This window comes from Ursus maritimus, unplaced genomic scaffold (genome assembly GCF_017311325.1).
Source record: "Ursus maritimus isolate PB19 unplaced genomic scaffold, ASM1731132v1 scaffold_11, whole genome shotgun sequence".
NCBI lineage: Eukaryota > Metazoa > Chordata > Mammalia > Carnivora > Ursidae > Ursus > Ursus maritimus.
The window spans coordinates 48,988,557-49,012,583 of record NW_024423453.1 but is presented as its reverse complement, the minus strand read 5'-3'; the positions used below and the strand labels follow the sequence as shown (position 1 = coordinate 49,012,583).

The window sequence follows — 24,027 nt, the reverse complement described above, 5'->3', positions numbered from 1 at the left end:
AGTATTTTCTCTAAAAATATGTACTAAAAATTCTTGGCTAATATAATACCTACTTTTTCATTTACAAAGTACATTAGGCCCTGCATTTTCTATAATGTATATTATATCACATTTGCTATCAGTGGTATATACTACTTTTCAATGTATTATTTAAAGACATTATCATGGGGCCAGTATAAGAAAAATCCTTTGTAAGATAATTATGTGAAGATATTAGAGCAATTCCAGTTATTTTTGAAGACATTAAGCTAAGCAATTATTTTCACTAACTCTGATGTTGCCAGTTTTGTCCTGGTTATTTTATGGGAAATACTGAAAATCTGTGATGCATTGTTAGTTCAATGAGCTTATACTTCATTTGAGGAGATAAAATTTGCAAAGTTAAAACTTCAAGATACAAAATACAAACATATGTCATGTTATACAGTGAGTGCTCTAAAATGAGAGATAAATGAATATCAGAAAAATAGACTTTTGTAAGAACACAAATATGAGCTTAGTGTCGTTAAGAATAGATTTTTTTAAATGCAAATACACACACATATACAAACTTCTTCAAAACAAATTCAAATATAAAAAGCATACTTCCAGTTAAAAATATGCTATCCTATTTTGAAACCAGATATATGAGTTCAATTGCAAAATCCAGCACAATTTAACCCTTCACCTTGGGCAAGTCATTTCATCTCCCTGTGCTTCAAAACCTGTGAACTATCTATATAGGAATGTATAGTGAGGATTAAAACTAAGGTAATGTATTTAAACAATTGGAGCTATCATGTTTTTCTATGCTCCTCATAGAACCAATTACTTCGGCATAGAGTAAACACACAGTAAATATGTTATTAGATTTGATACAAATGAAAATTTTCTATCCTACCATGAAAATAGCCCACTATTTTAACCTTGTATGAATTGTAAAGTATGCAAAGTAAGAACATAAATTTTATGCACCAAATATGTTATCTATAAGAGATCCCAGCTTCTTTTTTTTTTTTTAAGATTTTATTTATTTATTTGACAGAGAGACAGCCAGCGAGAGAGGGAACACAAGCAGGGGGAGTGGGAGAGGAAGAAGCAGGCTCATAGAGGAGGAGCCCGATGTGGGGCTCGATCCCACAACGCTGGGATCACGGCCTGAGCCAAAGGCAGATACTTAACGACTGCGCCACCCAGGCACCCCAGAGATACCAGCTTCTTAACATTAATACAAAAAATGATTCCTTTTCAATAATATTGCTTTGAAAATAACTTAGTTCTTTTGTTACAGGAAATAACTGCAAGGCCACTGAATACAACAAGATGAAAAGCATGCTTTTAGATTTACAAAATCAAAAATATATTACACAAGAAAATGAAAACCCTAACGGTGATGACATATCTTGGAAGAAGTTGTTGGTGGACCAAATGTTTAAATATTTTGATGCCGACAGCAACGGACTTGTAGATATTAATGAACTAACTCAGGTATGATTCATGATTAAATTAACAAGTTTATTTAAATGTAGCATGTACGATATATTCATGTCTGTGTGAATTTATTCTGTATTAATAAATTATATATTTAATCTATATTATTTGAGAGTGCAGACAAAACATGTTTTTAAGGCTAAAATTTGACTACTGTTAAATAACAAAGATTCAACTGAGTAAATTTTAAAGATTTAATTGGCTTTATTAAACAATGCTTCAATTGGACAGCATCCCATCTAGCAAATAGAGGGGCGCTCAGACAGTTGTACAAAATAGGAAGTTTTTGTAGAAGGAGAGCGGGGCAAGAAAATTACTAGCAAGAGAAAGATTGTTTCAGGCAAGGCCTCTTCCCTTAGGTGGAAAGGCTCGGGCTATTATCGGGCTATTATCGTGTAGATTACCTCATCTTCTTTTGGGGGATGGAAAGGGCCCAAGTGGCAGACTCATTGGTACAGATTGAAAAATTCCTGACTGACTCTTAAGACTATATTTCCGGAGGTGGTTGAACTACAGTTATTTTATGTGGTAAATCCTCAATTTGGGGACTTGGCCTAAGTGATGCTATTTTAGGACTGTTTTTTTGTTTGGTTTTTGGTATTTTCCTTTTAACGTTACTCTATCAGCGATATTAATTTCAAGTAACATTTATATGATATTTTGTAGTTTAAAAAAAGATAACTCCTTTTGATAGGTTTCTGTACCTTAAATACCTAAAGGAATCACCAGTTCTTTATCTCACAAAATTTATCAGATATCGTCAGATATACTCTGGAGCTTTTGTAACATTTGATTTTCTATCAGTCAATAAAAACTTGTGTATCCAATATTCAAGGGAACTATTCACCAGCAAATGAGCAAATTTATAACATAAATGTAAATAAATCATTTAAGAAGGTATTAAATCACTGATATGTTTTATTGTTTCAGTAATCAAAGATCAATTAGGATATAATCAATCTAGGTCTAATATTAAGTCCACATTATTAAATTTCATTTATTTGAAAATTGTCACCAAAATGAAACATGTATGAGAAACTTGTTATTAAAGAGAATATTAGAATAAACAAAAGGTCTCTTTAAGCGATTTCGGAAAAATAGAAATGCTTTTATGTGTGTATCATGGAGACAGACAGACTAGCTTGAAGGAAAATGTTATACCCAGATTCAAGAAACTAAACTAGTTGTAGATAATAGTAGAAATGTAAAATAAGTCTCCAAAAATGTGTACAGGTTTTAGGGAGTAATGGAGAAAAGAAGCCTATCAAGGGTAACCAATCTAGGAAAATGGTGATAGCACTGAGGAGTTTTGCTAACTACTTGATAATCCCTATAGTGTGTATATTGAGGTGGATTTTGCTGCAGTGCTTAGAAGTTAATACAGTTTTTAAAAAATCTAGTAGTCCATCTATATAACATCATGCCACTCATCTCTTATGGTTAGTTTTATAGTTTATTTTAAAAATCTGACATGGTGGAATATGGGTTTTATTATGCAAGGATATCTAAGCTTTGGAATAGTGTAACTTAGTTGAGAGAATTTACATCAAAGTGACTTTGTAAGTAAATTGATTACAGTTCTTGTCATTCCAGTTAATTAAAATATATATCATTTTTATTATCTTCTTTAATTCAGCCTGCATTTACTGACTAGTTACTAAATCCAGGCATTGGGATTTAAAGAACCAAACTCTGGAATTTTAGGTAAAATTATAAAACCTTTAATTAAAATATCTGTGTTATCATTTACCTCATGATTTATGTTTCAAGAAAGAAACGCTTCAGAATTTTATATTTATAGTAATGACAAGAAATGACTAGTTCACTAAAATGAATTTATAATAAAGTCACATGTTCTTGATTTACATGGGCCTAACATATCAGTGTATGTTGTGTTTTTGCTTTTGTTTTTATTTTATATAATTTTATGTATTATATATATTATTTATGTATATATTAGTTTTTATTAACATAGCTACACCATTGTAACCATTGGTTGGGTACAAAACCTGATCCAATCCTGCTATTATCATAGTAACTTCATCTAAATCCAAATGGAAAACTTCTCCTCACTAGAAAATGGCAGTGACAGCACTTTATACCTGTTTAAAGTTTCTGCCGCATCAAGTTTGTATTCGTTTCCTAGGGCAGCCATAACAAAATAATGCCAAGTGGGTTTCAAAATCAACCTCTCTCTCTGTTCTGGAGGCTCAACATCTAAAATCAAGGAGTTTGCTAAGCCATGCTCTCTGTGAAATTTCTGGAGAAGGATGTTTGCTTGTCTCTTTCAGTTTCTAGTAGTGCTAGGTACTCCTTGGCATTCCTTGGCTTGTAGATGACATCATTCTGCCTCTGTAGTCGCATAGCATCCTCTCTGTGTGCCTGTCTTTGCAACACCTTACATTTTCTTAAAAGGATACCAGTCATATTGGAGTAAGGAGCCACCCTACTCCAGTACGACCTCATTTTAAGTTATCTAATTCTGTCTTCAACAGCCTTATTTCCAAAAAAATGTTACATTCTGAGGTACTCGGGATTAAGACTTCAGAATGTTTTTTAAGAAGTTACAACTCAACCAGTAATAAAATCCATCTGTTACAAAATTTAGTTTTGTTTTCTCTGTTTCCCTTGATTTGGACTTGCTGTATGTCTGAAAAGTACCCTTCCAATTCATCTGAAAGTTATTTTCAGAAACTTTATCTTCAGAAACTTCAGAAACCTATTTACATCTTGACTATCCATGAGGTACAAGCAAGGAAAGTTCTAGGACGTTTACCAACTTCCTTCTGAAAACATCCCATACCAGATAAGTCGTTCCCACCTTCAGCAGTGTATTGTGAAAATGTCAGTATCTTATCTCTCAGTAATCAACTATTAAAAACAAAACAAAAAAAGGAAACAACAGCAAAAGGTTATAAAAAGCACTCTTGAAAAGATAGAATGAATACCTAGATATGTATAGCACAAATATTGTTTTTGACTTGTGTATTTTTAGGTTACAGGTAATCTTTAAGAACTTTTGCCAAATATAACCGATAATACATATGGTTTTATTAATAAACTTCTAAACATTTAATATCATAACTTAATATGGAATTTTAAAATAATTTAACTTAGAAGGGTAAAAAGCGAAAGGATCTTAATGGTGTCTCTTAATAATTTACAAGCTACTATTAGCAGAAATTTAATATGTAACTCTGATACTGCCAGTGACAAGTAAAAATTAAAGAATATAATTTGACTTTGAGGTTTTACAATTGCAGCATGAAAGCTGGCTGCACACATTCTATTTTTATTCCACATAATGAATATATATATATTCTAGAGTTTTTCTTGCAGATTTCCAAGTAAATTAGAACTTAGAGGCCTTTCTAGTTGAGAGTGAAAATGCATAAAAAAATGTAATAGATAAAACGAGTAGGATCTTTAGTATCACAGCTAACAATTTGTCATAGCAAGAAAATATTTGCTAAAATGAACTGACCAGTTATAGAAATAAATCAATCCATCTCTAGCTTACCATAAACATCTGTAACTGCACATTTAGTCTTCCAGTCTGAGGCTCATTTTTGTATGTTCAAAATACCAACTATAAGATATAAATTTATAGCAAAGTGAAATTTTGGACTTTCAAAAGAATTGTGTTTTATGACGTTGATAAAATTGATGGTAGCACACTTGTAGATTTGCCATTGGCAATGGAGGATCTGGAAGAGTTAAAACAGGTTATAACAGAAAAAAGGAAATCAACAAAGATTAAGATGACATATGCATTTCAAAAGATCAAAAGAGACTGTTTCAAATGGAAAGGAGTGAGTGGTTCTAAATTGATAAAGTCCTAGAACAGTTTTTTCAAAATAATCTTTTTGATGATCCAAGTATATTGGTTAATGGGGCGCCTGGGTGGCACAGTTGTTAAGCGTCTGCCTTCGGCTCAAGGCGTGATCCCTGCGTTCTGGGATCGAGCCCCACATTCAGGCTTCTTCCTAGGAGCCTGCTTCTTCCTCTCCCACTCCCCCTGCTTGTGTTCCCTCTCTCACTGGCTGTCTCTGTCAAATAAATAAATAAAATCTTAAAAAAAAAATGTATAGTGGTTAAGAACTTTGATTATAGAACCTGGGCTCAAATCACATCTTTACTACTGTGGACCTTTGGCAAGTTACTTAAATATTCTGTGACTCAGTTTTCCTTTCTCTATATTGACAATAATAATAGTACTTACCACATATATTTGATATAATATTTATATTATTTACAATATGTATGCTTCTTATAAACATGATTAGCATATAGAAAATACAGTGTGTTAGTTATAATTGTATTTTCAAAGCTAATAGCAATATGCTCCAAATTGGGTTATCATATTCCAATGCATGATTCATAAAATAATAGCTCACTGCACAAGCCTCAAAAAACATAAAAATTTTTTTTCCTAGCATGATCACAAACCTGATTATCTCCCCCAAGAGTTATGTATATGACTAGTATGGTCAGGCATCTGCTACATATTAACACACTTGTGGTATTAAGAATATATATTTTTTCCTAAAACTGACCTGAATGTGTGATGGTTGAAATAAAGATTTCAGGAGGAAGTGACCTAAGGAATGAGTATGTTCCTTCTGACCAGTCTGGCGTGTAGGAAAAGGTCACTAGAAGTGTGACCATTAATGATCATTTGTTGTAAAAAAAAAAAAAAAAAAGGAGTTCAGAACTGTTCTGGGTGGTTTATTCATATGTATATTGAAACCGCTGGTAATATTAAAAGAGTTAAGGTAGGCACAGATATTGTGAATCAGCAGCTTAATTTATTTGTAAATATGGGAGCGAATGCGAGAGAATTATATAGCTGAATTGCCTGAGATTCAAATGAATAGGTCCTCTCTCTCTCCATCCATCCATCCATCCATCCATCCATCCATCCATCCATCCATCTACCATCTCTCTCATCTTTTTATCTATCTAATGAAGACTGGCTTGGGAAGCAGAAATAATCCAGAAGTGCCAGTAGGGAGCCATTTAGTTATTGACCATCTTCCTTGTTGAAGTAGAAGAGATATGAGAGAAAAATTGGCCTCTAATTGTTAAAATTACCGGACAAATGGTTTTCTTAAAGGGCAGCCAGAATTTTGTAAAGTTAATGTAGTGAAGAACATGTTTTTATAAGAAATGGAAGGTAAAAGAGAGTTTTCTGCTCTGAGAGCAGGATTTCCAGAGATCACTATGTTGGGTTTGAGTTGGAAAGGAATGGAGATTGAGTCAGAAAAGGAAATGTATACAGCAATATGGGGAAACTTGGATTTCATAGGGGCACAGTGGTAAACCAAGATATGAAACAAAAAGGAATTTGTCCAGATTGTCCCTTAGAGGGGAGTGGACAACTGTGTCTTGCACCGTGGTCTGAAATGTTGGATCTTTAGGGTAAGATGAGGGGACGCATAGGCAGACTTCACCTGGTGGAATGGCACCCTTGAATTTTTTAACAGTGTTACACGATAAGCTGAGGCATATTAAAATTTTAAGAATTTATTTGAGCAAAAATCAGTTTGAATGGGGCCATGCCAAACCAGAAGTGGTTAAGAAGCACTCCGCTGAGGGGAGCTAGGGGGAAACTTTTATAGAGAAAAGGAGAAAGCAAAGTAAGGAAGACATTAATTGGCTATAGCTTAAAACATACTTGGCTATTTGTGAATGGTTGTCAGTTTTGACAAGTTGAGGCATTTACAGGCTTAGATTTTGGGTTGTTTACACAGGCACCAGGGCTTTAGAGCCAAGTCAGTCTAATGGCTTCCTTGTTTAACTTAACAGCAGTAAACATAGGGTTCTTGAAGTGAAATAGTGCTAACAGCTTAGAAAATCTACTCCTTCGTCCTCTCCCTATTTCATAAAATAACCACCCGTAGAATTTAAGTAAGCAAAATCATTCCCTTGTGATTCTGAGTTTAAATAAGCAGCTGTATTGAGTATATTGATTTAGTTCTTTCTTCATTTAGATTCTGTCATCTTAATAAGCTGATTCACATTAGACATGCATATTAGAATGAAATATTTCCCTAATGTGCACACATGCCAACTCTTTATTAAAATAATAAAAAGAGCTACTTGTTCACAGGATTTAGATTATTATGTTATACATATTTGACTTAAAAAGCTATTTGCTCAATGACTACCATATGTGAATACATTTACAAAATTAAATAAAAAGCAAGAATAAATAAGACCAGATATTTTTTAGCTATCAGGATGGGCATGGCAATGATGTTTTTGCAACCTTTGTACATACAATTTTCTTTAAAAATTATCGGAGCTGTTACATAGGGAACGGACAATTAATCTTTATTTTGAGTTGATACAGCCTATTACAATTTTAAAGATTTTTGAAAAGGTTCTGGTGTCTAGTCAACATATTTATTTACTATAAGATTGGTAAGAATTGTCTAATAGATAAAAAGCTATTTTAGTGGGAACAAACTAAATACAAATAAACAAGCACTTCTCTGGATAGAGAAGGAAGATTAAGGGAGAACTTCCAGGGAATGCCACGGTAATTAATCCTATTTAACATTTTAAAGCCCCATAAACTTTCTGGTAGAGGAAATAAGGCAGCAGAAACCAGGTGTTTGACTTAGAATGGCAGTGGCAATGCCAGTAGGTAGATCTTCCTGTACTGGCAATTTCCTTTCAAGTGCTAAAGATTTCAGGAGGGTAATAACAGTTAGCACTTAGCAAAGAAAGGTAAGGCCTGTGAATGTTGGTTTAGTTACTGCTTGGGGCTACAATTAAGAAACAGTACTTTCAATTCCATCTGGAACCATTAGTAACTAGTTTCAAATATTCTTTTTTTTAATGCTGTTCATAATATGTACAAGACAATTGGAAAATTAAAATTTTGTTTTTAAAACATTTAAACATATCTTTTATAGCATCTTTCCTTTGGAATATTAAAGTACATTTAAAAATTGGGCATTCACATTCAGAAAGGCCCTGTGAACCATATAGAATGCTTTAAAAATAAAATATTTTCTTTCCATTAATGTTATCTCTTCAGCAGGTCTTTCAAAAGAATTAATGCTGGCCCTATTGATTTTTTAAATGTTACAAAGCCTAAACGAGAACTTAAAAGATGTAATTAATTTTTATGTAATCCTTTTCTTCCAATACACCTATTGCAGGATAGCATCGGTTATATATGATTAAACAATTATAATTTGTAATGTTAATTATTTACTCTCTGCCCTTTCACCTTGTTTATTTTTTAGAACACTGTTGACAATCTGTAATTATCTTGTTTATTTAATATTTTGATTATCTGTTCCCACTTATCCTCTCTAGAAAATTAACTCCGTGAGGACAAAAACTATGTCATTCTTATTTACCACTGTATCTCCAACCCTTAGCACAGTTCTTGGCACATGTTTGTTGTCAAAAAAGTAAAGACAAAAGGAGGGAGGAAGGGAGAGGGGAGAAGCAGAAAAGAAGTGTACAAGGAGATGTTCGGAGAACCATGTAGTAGAGAAGCCAACCCATCCATATCAAGTATGTAGGAGAGGCTTAAAGATAATGCCTGAAGAATATGTATTTCTAACAAAATATATTTATTTCCTGACCCCTTAGGCTTTGCTGTAATCTACACATTTGTCAAGTAAAGAGTTAATATATCTTCTTCCCCTCAACTTTACAAATGTGATGTACTTTCTTTAAAATAGTGGATCACTGAGCTCTGATCTACTGAGAGTACTTTGATTATGACGTAGTCATGATTAATTTGAGGAAAAATAACTTGCAAAGGATGAGGGAGCTTTCTTCTGATGTGCTTTTAAACATATGATAGGTGTTGTTTTTCTGTCTCTACCAAGTAGAGTAAAGAAAAAGACACAGAACGGGAAGATTCTACTCCATTGTCCTCTTACACCCTCACACCGGTGGCCTCATCACCATGACCTGACTTGAGACCATCAGAATTGATCCCATATATTTTTTCTCTTTAATGAGAGTCAGTATAATAATCTTTGATTTCCAAGTCATGATACATGTTCAGAAAACTAATATCCACGCATCTCCACAGCAGGGAGACAATCCTCTCTACTCACTTCTGGCATTTTCTTTTTTTTCTTTCCAGTTTTATTTATCCTCAAATAACTTATTGTCTGACATACTATGTATTTTACTTATATATTTATTTGTTCCCCCTTTACTAGCATATAAGTTACACATGGGAGGGATTTTTGTCTGTCTTGTTTTCAGAGTCTAGGAGTCTGACACATAGTAGATAGTCAAAAATGATTTGTCAAATAGATATCTAAATAAACAAATGAAGGAGAATAATAAGGAGAATAGTTTACTTTGGGAGGGACAGGGTTTTTTTTGTTTTTGTTTTTAATTTTTATTTTTTTTTGTTTTGGGATAAAAAATGAATATAGTATCAAAATACTGAATCATCCCTGAGTTATTACAATGCCTCATGCAACCTTGACAGTTCTATTACTTTGAAATTAAATATGTGTCCCCTTTGGGATGCTGTGTATTTGAGCTCCCTGGATGACATACATTCTACTAATACTTCTATTTTGTCACACTGATTCTAATCTCTATGGAGCCCAAGATTCATGTAACCTGATTTTTAATCATTAAAGAAAATGAGACTCTTTGTCTTTTAGCCTTAGAGAGTTCACCAAACACTGGTAAATTTGGGAAACGTACTCGGTATTTTACAGTAGGTAACAAATGAAATTACGAGTAATCTCCTTGACTAAAGCTTCATTGTAGGATACTTAGATAACAATATATTCAGTGAATCTGGCTTTATCGTGATCACTAGTTTAGAAATAATACATGTGTTTTGAGGAGCCTAGACTGGGAAGTTTTTGGAACCAGTGCCAGACATAAATAAAAGAAATCCTGGCAACTATGAAAGCTCTACAAGTTTGGATCCCCTGTGTCAATGAATGCTTAATGTATTACTGTGCACTTGGGAAGGAAATCTGCTTATTTTCTGTCATACTTCCTTGCAGACATTCAGACACTTTGATAAGGTTATCAAAACTCTAGATATCTAAAGCAATTTCTCCATTTCTTGAAAGGTCATAGGAAAGTATCCCTCTCTTTTGGAATACCCCAGACTGCACATAGATCTATCAGGAAACCTAAAGGAGAGAAGAAGTTACTAGGAGATATGTTTTAAGTAGACTGTTTTGTTTTGTTTTGTTTTGTTTTGTTTTTAAAGATTTTATTTATTTATTTGACAGAGAGAGACAGCTAGCGAGAGAGGGAACACAAGCAGGGGGAGTAGGAGAGGAAGAAGCAGGCTCCTAGCGGAGGAGCCTGATGTGGGGCTCGATCCCAGAGCACCGGGATCACACCCTGAGCCGAAGGCAGATGCTTAACCACTGCGCCACCCAGGCGCCCCAAAGTAGACTGCTTTTTGACCAAAAAATGGAATAAATGTAGAAAACATGTATTTGAAATATTGATAATAAGATAAGAATCACCTATCTCCTGTACTTGGGCATGATGCAATATAGGTGAACAGAGTTGGGGTTTTTGGTTTTGGTTTTTGGTTTTAGAAAACTTCTAGCCAGGACAATTTGCTTCTCTAGGGCACACTCGTTAAAACAGCACATCTAGCTTAAGTTGTATAACATGGTCAAATCAAGATCAAGATCAAATCAAGATCAAGCTAGTCTTGTGCCAGCATTCAGGAAAAAGAGGTAGAGGTTCATTCTCTTTGTCTAATACATGATTTAATCAGAGTAAACTATTGAAATAGAAAACATGAGACAGAAAATGATGAAGATTTTCTCTAGGTTTTTCCAACTCCTTCTCTTTATGGACATGTATGAGAATAATAAAAAAAAAACCACTAAAAAATATTATTAAAATACCTGACCAAATTCTTGTGTCACTGCATCCTTAAAATCACTGCAATGTTTGCATTGCAGATCTTTAGGAAGAGCATAGTGAGGTAAGATGAAATACACTGCCCCCCTACCACCCGGGGAAAAAGTCATTTTCCATGATCTAACAAATAACAGATGGAGAATGACTGAGAGCTCTGTTGCTTTCTAAATAGAAAAGCAGTATTAGTTTTCTCATTAGGCTTATAGGAGAGATGGCTTCAGCCATTACATAGTTTTGTTAATCCCTCCAGCTGGACTGTGCAGGAGTGTAGGGCTTAATACTCCCTCTCAACAATATCTATTTATATGGCTCAATTAAAGCAGATAAATGTTTTGCCTTTTTCTCCCTCCTCTAAAGCAGCAAATAGATGCCAGCTTCACCAATGAAATGTGAATACATAACGCAAAAGTAGATGACCCAGTATATTGTGGAAGTTCTATTTGGCAATGCGCAGATGGCTATGGAAGGGGGCTGGAGGCTCTAGTGACCCTTAATGCTAAGCTCCATCCTCAGAGCTACCGCTAGAGCTCATCCACACTCAGGTGTAACTGAACTTGTAACATGGAAGTGTTCCCAAAAGGGAGAAAGAAAGAAAGAAAGAAAGAAAGAAAGAAAGAAAGAAAGAAAGAAAGAAAGAAAGAAAGAAAGAAAAAAGTTCGATAGCATCTGAGAATCTTTAGAAGTTGGTATCACGAATCTGCCATTGATCTAACAAGGTCTGAAGCACACTGCTTTATCAAAAACAGTAATACATTGTGAGTACACAGCAGTGCAAGCTGGTGTGGAAATCAGCTGTGAATTATTCGAATAGAAGCACATTACATTTTTAAAAAAATCATTACTTTTGACTTTAATGATTACTTCTGAGTGCACATTATATATTGTCTTGCATCTAAATATATGAGTGTATGCGTGAGTGTTTATGTATATATATGCGCGCGCATGTGTATAATCTTCACGATAACCATGAGAGACAAATGTTACTATCTTCAATTTCTAATTGAGGAAAGGTTAAATGATTTGCCAGAAATTATAGAACTGTTAAGTGGCATTGGCAGAAGCGGAACCCAGAGCTGGCCGACTTCAAGAGCCTGCGTTTTCTGTTCGCATGGCACCGCCTTTTAAGAAACACACACTATAATGCGCAGCTGGAAGCAATGTGAAATGGTATGTGGGAGAATGTGACAAGCCATGGACACAGCGATGCAGCCCCCCAGATGGATAGGAATGCTTGAAAAATCTTGGGGAGCTCTTCCATTTGAGAAGCAATAGTCAAAGCAGTAGACTATAAAAAAGCTACAGCCTCAGTCCGTAGGACAGAGCACAGAGTAGAAAAGCAGTTTGATGATTTTTCTCACCCACACTTGGATAGATTTTCATCATCAATTGGTGCATTAATTCTCTCTGGCTCCTGGAAACAGTCATTTGCTTAATAGCTCTTTTGTGACGGAGGGACTTAATGCACAATCCCAAATGGCTTAACTTCCAGCTGAGGAGGAGTTTAGGCAGAGAAGAAAAAAAAAATCTAACTTCATTTTTCACAAATAATTTGAAGATGAAAGTTGGAACAAACGATCTCGCTATTTTTTTGAGAAAAGAGTCCTGTTTTATTTTGACAGGGGTCACTGAGATATAGGAGGCAATTTTCATGTGGAGAAATTTCCTTGAGTCAGGATAAATGGAGCAAACAAAATGAGTGAAATACAAAATGTCCTTGTAAAGTTCATATTTTTCTGAGTCTTACTGTGAAATTTTTGTATTAGAAAGTTTGGACTAAATTCTAAGTACCTATCTGAACGTTTTAACTTTATATCTTTGGAATGGTTAAAAATAATTGTCCAGTAACCAAAAATCTGGATTTTTCATAGGTTCAGATCTTTGCCCTACTGCAGACTTAAAATGATCTATTAAATGATTATTATGTATAATTAATTATACTATAGAAATGTTAAGATGGTTATAATTATATGGTTTAATTTCCTTGTCAGGTGATAAAACAGGAAGAACTTGGCAAGGATCTTTCTGGTTGTACTTTGTATGATCTACTGAAATACGATGATTTTAACTCTGACAAGCACCTGGCTCTTGAAGAACTTTATAGAACATTCCGTGAGTATAATATTCATTCTCTAATTCCTCTTCGTTCTTTTTCCTGTTTCTTTACACAATACAGTGTGCTTGCTTGATCACAAGAGTACCGGCTGTTTTTTTAAGAGAAGTGATATAAGCAAGATAATTTAAGTACTTAACTGTATTGAAACATATGTAAAAATGAAGGAGTTTAGTAATTCTAAAAATGAAAAACAGGAGCTATAGGCTGGCTAATTGAACATAATAATAAAAAAAGAAAAAACTGGGAATACTTGATAATCCTGGATATCAGTTCTTATTGATTTTAGTTGAAAATATTAATTCCACAATGTTGTTTCTAAGGTTCGGAGTAGGAGCAGCACTTGACTGGTTTTCACCATATATCAAAAACAATTTAATTATTTACACAGTGACTTTTTTCTTTTTTTTTTTTACACTATTGGGAAACCAAAGCAGATTACTAGTTAGAGTTTGCATTATGTTAATAAGTATAAGAATGGAAAATCATATTTATGTTAAGGTACTTTGGAATAATTTATATATGCTTCAATTGCTTAAAGACTTTTTTAAATTGACTATATGGGCTTGATAAAAGGGAGTAATAAAGATAATCTGGCTCAAAAAAATTACCTATCAAGTTATCCTTTAAAAATAATTCAAAGAGAAAAGACTAGGGGACAAAAAATAGAAAGGAAAGAATTAAGAGATGTGCACAAAAATTAAGTTAAATGGTTGGTATTTGAAAATCACAAGTTCAAAAGTATTTAATTCAGCACTGAAACCAGTATTTTTATTTCTATCTATTTATCTATGTATTTGTGTATCTATCATCTATCTAGTGATCTTTAATATGTTATATATATACACACTTATATATTGCTTTCCAGAAAGGCAGGAAATAGTGTATGCACTTGGTGTGAAAAGATCTCTTCTGAATTATGCCTCTGCCATCTCTTGGTGGTCTGATGGTAGGGAAATGACTTAAATTTCTGAAAATTCATATAAACAAGTATAGCAATTTTCTTGTCACATGATAATTTTATATTAAACATTAAATTGTATGTTACATAATATTTGGTACAAGCAAAATAATATATGTGAACCAGTTGCAGGTTACAAAGCTTTAAGGCAAGATATCAGTATGCTCTTCAGATTTAATTAAATTGCGTTTCCATTTCAAATGAAAGGGCGGGATAACAAGGCAGGATGACTCCATAAATAACTTAGGAGTATGTCACAAGGTGAGACTATATTTCAAAGGTAACAGCAAGAAAGCAGTATTATTATTATGTGTTTGTATGAAGATACTAAAGCACAGAGCGTTAAGAACTAAGTGCCTGCGTTTATAATTATACCTCTGTCAGAGGCGCCTGGGTGGCTCAGTCTGTTAAGTGTCTGCCTTCCGCTCAGGTTATGATCCCAGGGTCCTGGGATTGAGCCCCGCACCGGGCTTTGCTCAGTGGGGAGTCTGCTTCTCCCTCTGCCTGCTGTTCCCCCTCCTTGTGTTTGCTCTCTCCCTCTCTCTCTGTCTCAAATGAATAAATAAAATCTTTTTAAAAAATAAAATAATAATAAACCTCTGTCAGACTATGAAGTCTACGTGTTTTCCACTAAACTTCACTCCATTATAGGCATTAGTTTGTGTGCTCACGGTGGCAAGGAGAAGATATTATGGTCTATTAGGAAAGAAATTACATTTATATTTATACCATCCTATTATATTATTATATAGATACTATATGCAAGATAGAAGGGATGACATCATAAAAAAACCTACATAAAATATTAAGTGAATTGAAAATATAATCTCCAGTCTGGGAAATCAAGGAGACTTTTTGAAGGTGGTAGCAATTGAATGGATATGGACTTTAGGCAATAGGAGATTGGAAACTGGACAAAAAGAATAGCATCCATAAAAAGTCAAGTGCATGATATATCAGGGTATTTACAGAAACTAGTTCAACTGTAAGATCTGTTCCACGTCTGAAATTCTATGAAATATATAAATTAGTATTACTATTTTACTAACTTGTTTTATTAAATAAGCAGTCCAATCTGCCAACTTTAAACCCTCACCCTTACACTATGCAGATACATGGATCGAAGTAAAAGAAATTGAAACTTGTAGCAAGAGCAGAACATATTTTTAATGGTATGCAATTTATCAAGCATCAATAAGATAATTAAACGGATTTCTGTGTAGAGTATTTATTCAAAATATAGTTATTGTTGATGATGAAATGGTGGCGCTACAAACTAAAACAATAAAAATAATGTATAAAAAATATGTTATTTTTATGACAGCACAGCAAAGACTGAATAATGATCCCTGGCAATATCAGTAAACAAGAACTTGTCCAGAATACTGCTGCTTGCCCCTATCCCAGGGAAAAAAATGGTACTGTGTTTTGAGATATGATTTGATGTTGGTAAGGAAGGCAAGGTGGGACTGATAATTGTTCTGATAAAGAAAATTCTACAATTCGGAAATCTGTATCATCAATAAAACATTCAATAGAGCAATAGTAAAATGTTGTCTATGAAAGAGCTAAAATATACTCAGAACTGTTGGAGTTGAAAGGGAAAAAAATCTATATGATTTGGGTTAACTATTAGAAGGTAATATGGTAACAATTTTATGGAAATTATTTATAGTAAATGCAATGAACTTAATGAATATTGTAATGTTTCTGCCATTAGGTCAAAATTATGTATAACAAAAAAGGTCTATGTCTTTAATATTCTGAGTCATAAAGAGATATTAGGTAATGAAAGCACTTGGCAATCAGCAATCATATTATGATCTTTTTTCTTTTTGTGTAATCGCAAAACTATCCCTTAACAATGATAAAATGATGTTCGCATAATCATTTAGAGAAGATAATGTTTTTCTAAGTAATGCTGGAATTATATGGAATATTTTAATAGTCTTTCAGGTCTCACCAAGCGATTTTCTGGAAAGTATTACATTTTCAGTGTTGCACTTATTTAAACAGGTCATCAAACTATACAATGATCCCTCAGAGATAGCAGAATTAATTTGTATGGATTGTGTCTGCATTAGCAAGAGGTATTTATACTTCTTCAATAGGAAATATATATCTATTTCTTTCTTTCCATCTGTTATAATACTTTACAACTAAACCCACTTTAGTTTTGTGAAGTTTAGTGACAGGCTTTTTATAATGGCATGATTTCAAAAAGTCACTGTATTATAAAATACTAAGGTAGTTTCATGAATAAAAATGTGTAACAATAGTGAGAAAAGTAATCTATTCAAAAATCATATATTAAGTACCCATGTGCATAGAATGCTGTGATAGTTAAAGCAACTTAAAAAGATTGTTTTTCTTTCCCTTAGGAATATATAATCTCAGACAGACAATGATAAAAATGGCAGATCTAATATGGTTAAAATAATCTTTTTTTTTTTTTTTTTTACGTCCAGAATGATTCCCCCAGATAATTCCTAAAAAGAAAACCCAGAAAACTAGAAAATCCCTAAATGAATGTACAGAGGAATAAACTAAGTCCAGAGAAGTTAAAAAAAAAAAAAAAAAAGAAGAAGAAGAAAAGAAAAGAAATTCTCTTAATCCATTAATTATTTGCCAGTAGATACAGATTTTTGGAGTTCAATTTATCATTCTTTGTGCCATGGTATAAAATGGAAGAAAGTAAAGTAAAAGGTAATGTGCAAACAAGAAAAGGTTAATGATAAAAAAAAAAAAAAACACAGCTGCATAAGGATCTCTGTAAAATAGCCTCCCCACCCCTTTTTTGATAAGATGAATTATTTTAATATTTTACAACAGGCATTGGATGGTATTCTTAATTTTTTCTCCAGAATTTTGGCATTATTAAAAAGGTATTTAAAATAAATCCTCAGCGTGAGTATCAAATATTCTAAATCATGCCTAGTTTGATTAACAAACTTGGAAATCTATTTAATGGGATCAAATAAATTTTAAATGAGGTCAGTGGCATAGTTTTGAATACTTAGAGGAAATACTAAATCCTCTGGTCAGATGGTGAACACCTTTCACACAGTCATTTTGTTGTCTTGAATATTTTCAGTAAAGTGTGTAGATTTTTCAGTGCAAAAATTTCTTATAGAATTAAAAATGAGTCAGCAGTGCCATTATTAATCATAAGGACTTGAATTAACATACAAGGAACAAGCACTTTATTTTCTTCCCATTCAAAATTAAATTGAAATGTCTTGATTGCTTGATTTACATGGAGCACTACATCTTCTCTTTTAGTCTGTAGGTAAATCCAAATGATTTGCCATCAAACATGACCAAACACTGAATTAAGGCAATCAGTTTCAAAAGTGATATTCAGATAAATGTTTGTTTACTTATTTTTGCAGTCAAACTCAACGAAGATGATAAATTACCATGATAGGATTTTGATTTTAGGAATTAATTGTTTTTATTTCTAACTAGCAAAAACTGGTACAATTGGCTCTCCAGAAAAGAATATTTGTTTTGAGAATGTTTTCTATGTACTTTATTTTCTTAAATTATGTTAAATTATAAATTGTGAGTTAAATTATACATTGTTTTGGCTCAAGTGCTAAGTTGTAAAATTGTATGAAATGAGGAGTTTGCGATTCTGATAGATTCTTGAAATTCTACTAAATTCTTATGAGTTGCAGTTCCCAAAACCATATACTTGTATTTCAAGATATATATATGTATTCTAGTAGTTCAAGTTCTAATGTCACACTTAAATAAATCTCTATCAATTCAAAATGGTCTTTATGTGTGGAAGGATCGAAAAAAAGATGTGTTTCTACTAGGCATGAAATAGTTTTTTGCAAGCATAATGCATCGACTGTGAGCATTTATACTGAAACTAATTGTATAATAGTTCTTTCTCCTTTCTTAAAAAGAAGAGGTAATTAGGATTCTGAAATTTTAAAATATTAAAAAAAATATAGAACAGTTATTTTAAATTGCCTAACTATTCATGATTATATTCAAAATGTCATCTCTCTTTATATGAAACACTTCTTAATGGGATACAGTTTTGATAATGACATTTTAAGGAAAAAAATCATTTTCTAGGAAATCACAATTGCTATAATAAAAATATTACTTATTGGAACCATCTAATAATCAGAGCAATGAAATATGAATATGATGTTAATATTCATAGATATTAGGTCATTAGTATATGAAAGACTTTTTTTGAGAAAAATAGCAGTTTAGTGAGAATTAAGACTCTTACAGTAAGGTGGGTTAAAGGTGACAGGCCCAGGACTAAAGGAGCAATAGTAATAATATAGAGAGGTTGTCATATTTGGACAATAACTTAAAAGCAGAATCCTCTCAACTTGATGAATGATTACATATACATGAGATGGAGAGGATAGGGTCAAGGATAATGTCTAGTTCTCCAGTTTGCATACCAAGGTGAACAATGATGCTATTCATTAAAGTAGGGCACACAGGAAGAGAAGCAAGTTTGGGGAGATATGCTGAGTTAAATTTTCAACATATTGGCATATTCTCATAGAAACATTTGGTTGGAGAATATTGTGGCCTAGAGCTCAAGTGGGAGTTCAGGACCACAAATAGAGATATGGGACATAGAGTTAATTTTTGATATTCTGGCAGGAAATGGGGTAACCAAGGTGAGTATGTAAAGAGAGAAGAGATGAGCAAAAGAGCAATAAGGAACTAAAACTTAAAATTAATTAATTTAAAAACAAAACACAAACTAAAAACCTCACTTAGAGAGGTAGGAAGTAAACCAAAGGACTACATCATCATACAATTTTAATAAAAAATTGTTGACCGCAATTTCCTCGCCTGAGTTCAAAACAAGAGCATATATGACAGATAAATAAATGGTCAGTAGGACCATTGGCAAGAAGGAGGTCGTTGGTGACTTTGGGCACAGCATTTTCAGCAGAGATGTAGAGGTAGAAGCAAAAGTGTGGGCGGTTGAGAGGTTAAATGTAAAAGAAAAAGAAAAGTGAAAGAAAAAAAAGTGCTGAGCAAAGAAGCAGAGCATGCAAAGCATACATTGAGTACATGTTTAGTTAAAATCCAAAATAGGTAAAACTCGTCTATGGTTTTCGTAGTTAACCTGAGGGTTGCCTTTGGAGGAATTGGCAGGTGATGGTGTGGGAACACAGGGGGAGAAGAGGGCTTCTATGGTGCTCATAACATTCTACTTTTTAGACTTACAAGAAATCCCACACTGGTTTGGGAAAGGCTGTATTAGACATTGATATGGCTACTGAAGAATAACCTCATACACAGATCTTTGTACTATGAAACCCTGCAGCAACTTTAATTGCCTGGCACATTGGGAAAATAACTCTTCTACAACATACTTCGATTAAAAAATTAATTCACTTGTTTGTGTAATTATAATTTTCTGTATTAGAGTTTATAGATATGCCCTGACTGTTTTGGTAAATAAAGCTCAGCACCATTCACTTACAGATAATTTCCACTTTATATTACTGTTGTTTTATCTAAGTTCTTTAGACCTTATAGGGAAAGGACTGTCCAACATGATTGTTGACCTATAGACATGTATTCCAAAAGGACAAATTGGTCTTAAACAAAATAAATTATTTTTACATACCAACTGTGAAGAGAAAGACAACAGGTAAGGCAACACCAATTTAAACTATAATTTTAAAAAGAATGAAAGTCTGAATTTTTATTTTCCATTTTAAGATGACCCTCTCCTCCCAATTGCTAAGATTACCTTAATCTTTGGTAGCTAGTGCACCTTTATGTTTCTTCTTATACCTATAGCCTCTATCATGATTTCTCACTGGTAATTTTGCTTCCTGACCTAACTATTTGGTACTCCTAAAAGCAGACAATTAGATATTTTAGCTTCTCTTCTATTACAAGTGAAACACTTGTATTTATTTCTTAAAGTATTGACTCTTTTTTGTCACATAGGTATTGAGAGTAAGGCCTTTTCTGACACAAAATAAAATTGAAATAAGAAACAATAAAATGGAAATTGATTATTCATTCTTATTTTTCCACACTGCACCGTATCTTGTCAGTCATAACTTAGTGGGTCTGACTTAAAATTACTTTCCCCTGACTTCAGCATGGTATTCAGCAACAGAGTTAGCCTGAGACTGTTTGGGACTCTCAAAATCATTTCTGTAATTCATTGGTACTTTGGCTTTGTTAACCCCGTTCTTTATAGCGATTTCCAGAAACTCCTTGAATTGAGCCATGCATTGTGCTTGTGTGGTTCTGAAACCCTATCTGCATGGCATCTTCTTCATAATGGCTTTCCTTTGGAGATCACCAGCTACACTGCCCCCCAGATCTGATCCATTTGGGCGTGACAGAGTTGCTGCAGCTTAGCACCAAAGCCTTAACTTCAACTTAAAGTATCTCAGTGGCACCTGGCGGCTCAGGCCGTAGAGCATGTGACTCTTTTTTTTTTTTTAAGTTAGGGTTTTTTTTTGTTTGTTTTTTTTAAAGATTTTATTTATTTACTTGACAGAGAGACAGCCAGCGAGAGAGGGAACACAAGCAGGGGGAGTGGGAGAGGAAGAAGCAGGCTCCCAGCAGAGGAGCCCAGTGTGGGGCTTGATCCCAGAACGCCGGGATCACGGCCTGAGCCAAAGGCAGACGCTTAATGACTGAGCCACCCAGGCGCCCTGAGCATGTGACTTGTAATCTCAGGGCCATGAGTTCAAGCCCCATGTTGGGTGTGGAGCCTATTTAAAAAATAAATGAATGAATAAATAAACAAACAAATAAGAAGTATCTCAGATTTCCTAACTGAGTTTGTACTAGTGGAATTTAATTGTTAACTGGCTAACTATTGTTCAACAGTTTAAAACAATTTGAATGTAATGTATCATGTTTTAATTAGTAGCTGTTTTCTGAATTCCCTACTCAAGGTTAGTCTGAGGGAACAAATTTCATTTCCATTTTCCAGTTGAAAGTTTCTTTTTTTTTTTTTCTTAAAGATTTTATTTATTTGAAAGCGAGAGAGGGAGAAAAAGCATGAGCAAGGGGGAGGGGCAGAGGGAGAAACAGACTTCACGCTGAGCCGGGAGCCGGATGCGGGGCTCTTGATCCCAGGACCCTGGAATCATGACCTGAACCCAAGGCAGACACTTAACTGACTGAGCCACCTGGGTGCCCGAGTTGAAAGTTTCTTTATAGGATAGTGCTCTGTCAAATGATCCATTGTGGAGGCATTTATCTATAAAATGAATGCTGTGATATACAAAATCAAGTGCTTTTTAAATATATAAGGTAATCACACATGTTTAGGCAATTAATCTTTTAAAAATATATATATTTTTTAATTCAAGGATTTGGAAGCTACTACTTAGAAAATACTTTTTTGCTAAGCATATTTTAATATATAGTTATTATTACCGTTACATATTTTTAAGTCAGCCGGAGGCCTACCCTCTTACTTGAGAGTTCTACCACCTTCATAGAGTGGTTACATGGATATAACTTGATAAAGCAAGAAGTTTTAAGTAGGCCTTATCAATAACATATAGAAATCATAAGATTTAAGTCGAGTATCTAATATTAGTTTGAATCCATCCTGTCTTGTTAAAAGAAGAAGAAGAAGAAGAAGAAGAGAAGAAATGAACCAAAACAAGATAAATGGATTTTTGCATTTTAATAAATTTTAAGCCAAATCACATATTAAAAGGTTGGCCAACAAACTTTGCTTTCATTAACTCCCATAATACCATATCCCTTTTAACAATGACTATTTTTGTTGTAGTAGTTAAAGAAAACAGAAAGGCACAAAAGACAAAATAGAAATTACTTTTAATTCCATCATTCAGTTATAATCTCTTTGATATACATACATGTACATATTTTATGAAAATGTCATTATGTTAATATTATATCCTCAAGATTTATTTTAATTATATATTAATTAAGTAGGGAAACATATCTCAATATTAACAAATGTAGCTTAACATGTTTTTAATGGCTTGCATTGTATGAAGTTACCATAATTATAAAAATTATAATCATAACACTACATTTATTACTATTCCCAAGCTATTATTTCTCTCTAAAGATCAACACTGTCCATTTAACATATAATACAAGCAAAAAATGTTTGTCATCCTAATAACTTTTATTTATTTTTTTTCTCTTAATCCTGTTTGCTTTATTTTTATTTTTTTTTTCTATTTCTTTCTTTTTTTTTTATTTTAATAATGATTTTTTATTATATTATGTTAGTCACCATACAGTACATCCCCGGTTTTCGATGTAAGGCTCGATGATTCATTAGTTGTGTATAACACCCAGTGCACCATGCAATATGTGCCCTCCTTACTACCCATCACCGGTCTATCCCATTCCCCCACCCCCCTCCCCTCTGTAGCCCTCAGTTTGTTTCTCATAGTCCATAGTCTCTCATGTTTCATTCCCCCTTCTGATTACCCCCCCTTTCTTTATCCCTTTCTTCCCCTACTGATCATTCTAGTTCTTATGTTCCATAGATGAGAGAAATCATATGATAGTTGTCTTTCTCTGCTTGACTTATTTCACTAAGCATTATCTCCTCCAGTGCCGTCCATGTTGTAGCAAATGTTGAGAACTCATTCTTTCTGATTGCTGAGTAATATTCCATTGTATATATGGACCACAACTTCTTAATCCAGTCATCTGTTGCAGGGCATCTCGGCTCCTTCCACGATTTAGCTATTGTGGACATTGCTGCTATGAACATTGGGGTGCATATCCTAATAACTTTTAATTTTGTAGCAGTCACATTAAAAATTAAAGAAATGAGTAAAATTGATTTTATTAACATTTTATATATCCCAATATATCTATATTCCGAATACTCAGTAGTCATTGACTCCCATTTTGGACGGTATATTAGAGTGTTAAAAAAATCTATCTAAAATTCTATTCCAGTTTTTTTATAAGTAAAACTGTATTTATTCAGGGACAACACTGCCATCTATGTAGGAAATCTATAGATTCTATCTATTTATTTTTTATTTTGAAATATAATTGACATACAATATTATATTAAATTCAAGTGTACAACTTATCGATTTGACAATTTAGTTATTTTAAATATGAGGTTAAGCACATATTCCAGGTGTAAATAAACAACATAGTGTGAATTTCATATCTATTTTTCTGGAAACCAGAAAAATGCACACTTACAGGATAAATGTAGTCATCTAAGCAACAAAATTATATCTTCAAAGTAAATAAGATGTTTATTTTAAAAACAGAATTCAGTGGGCATCTGGGTGGCTCAGTCAGTTAAGCATCTGCCTGGGCCTTGGGTCTTTATCCCAGAGTCCCGGGATGGAGTTCCACATCAGGCTCCCTGCTTGGTGGGAGTCTGCTTCTCCCTCTGCCCTTCACCCCACTTGTGCTTTCTCTCTCAAATAAATAAATAAAATCTTTAGGGGCGCCTGGGTGGCACAGCGGTTAAGCGTCTGCCTTCGGCTCAGGGCGTGATCCCGGCGTTCTGGGATCGAGCCCCACATCGGGCTCCTCCGCTATGAGCCTGCTTCTTCCTCTCCCACTCCCCCTGCTTGTGTTCCCTCTCTCACTG

General features: G+C 33.7%; 1 protein-coding gene across 3 annotated transcripts in view; it reads left to right on the top strand.

Moving 5' to 3' along the window:
* FSTL5 (follistatin like 5) overlaps window positions 1-24,027 on the top strand; it is a 687,740-nt gene that overhangs the window by 364,478 nt on the left and 299,235 nt on the right. For all 3 annotated transcript variants that reach the window (XM_040626411.1, XM_040626410.1, XM_008685591.2), the window contains exons 4-5: window positions 1,271-1,467; window positions 13,356-13,476. In XM_040626411.1, the coding sequence (XP_040482345.1) occupies window positions 1,271-1,467; window positions 13,356-13,476 (318 nt within the window). The remainder of the gene's footprint in view (window positions 1-1,270; window positions 1,468-13,355; window positions 13,477-24,027) is intronic.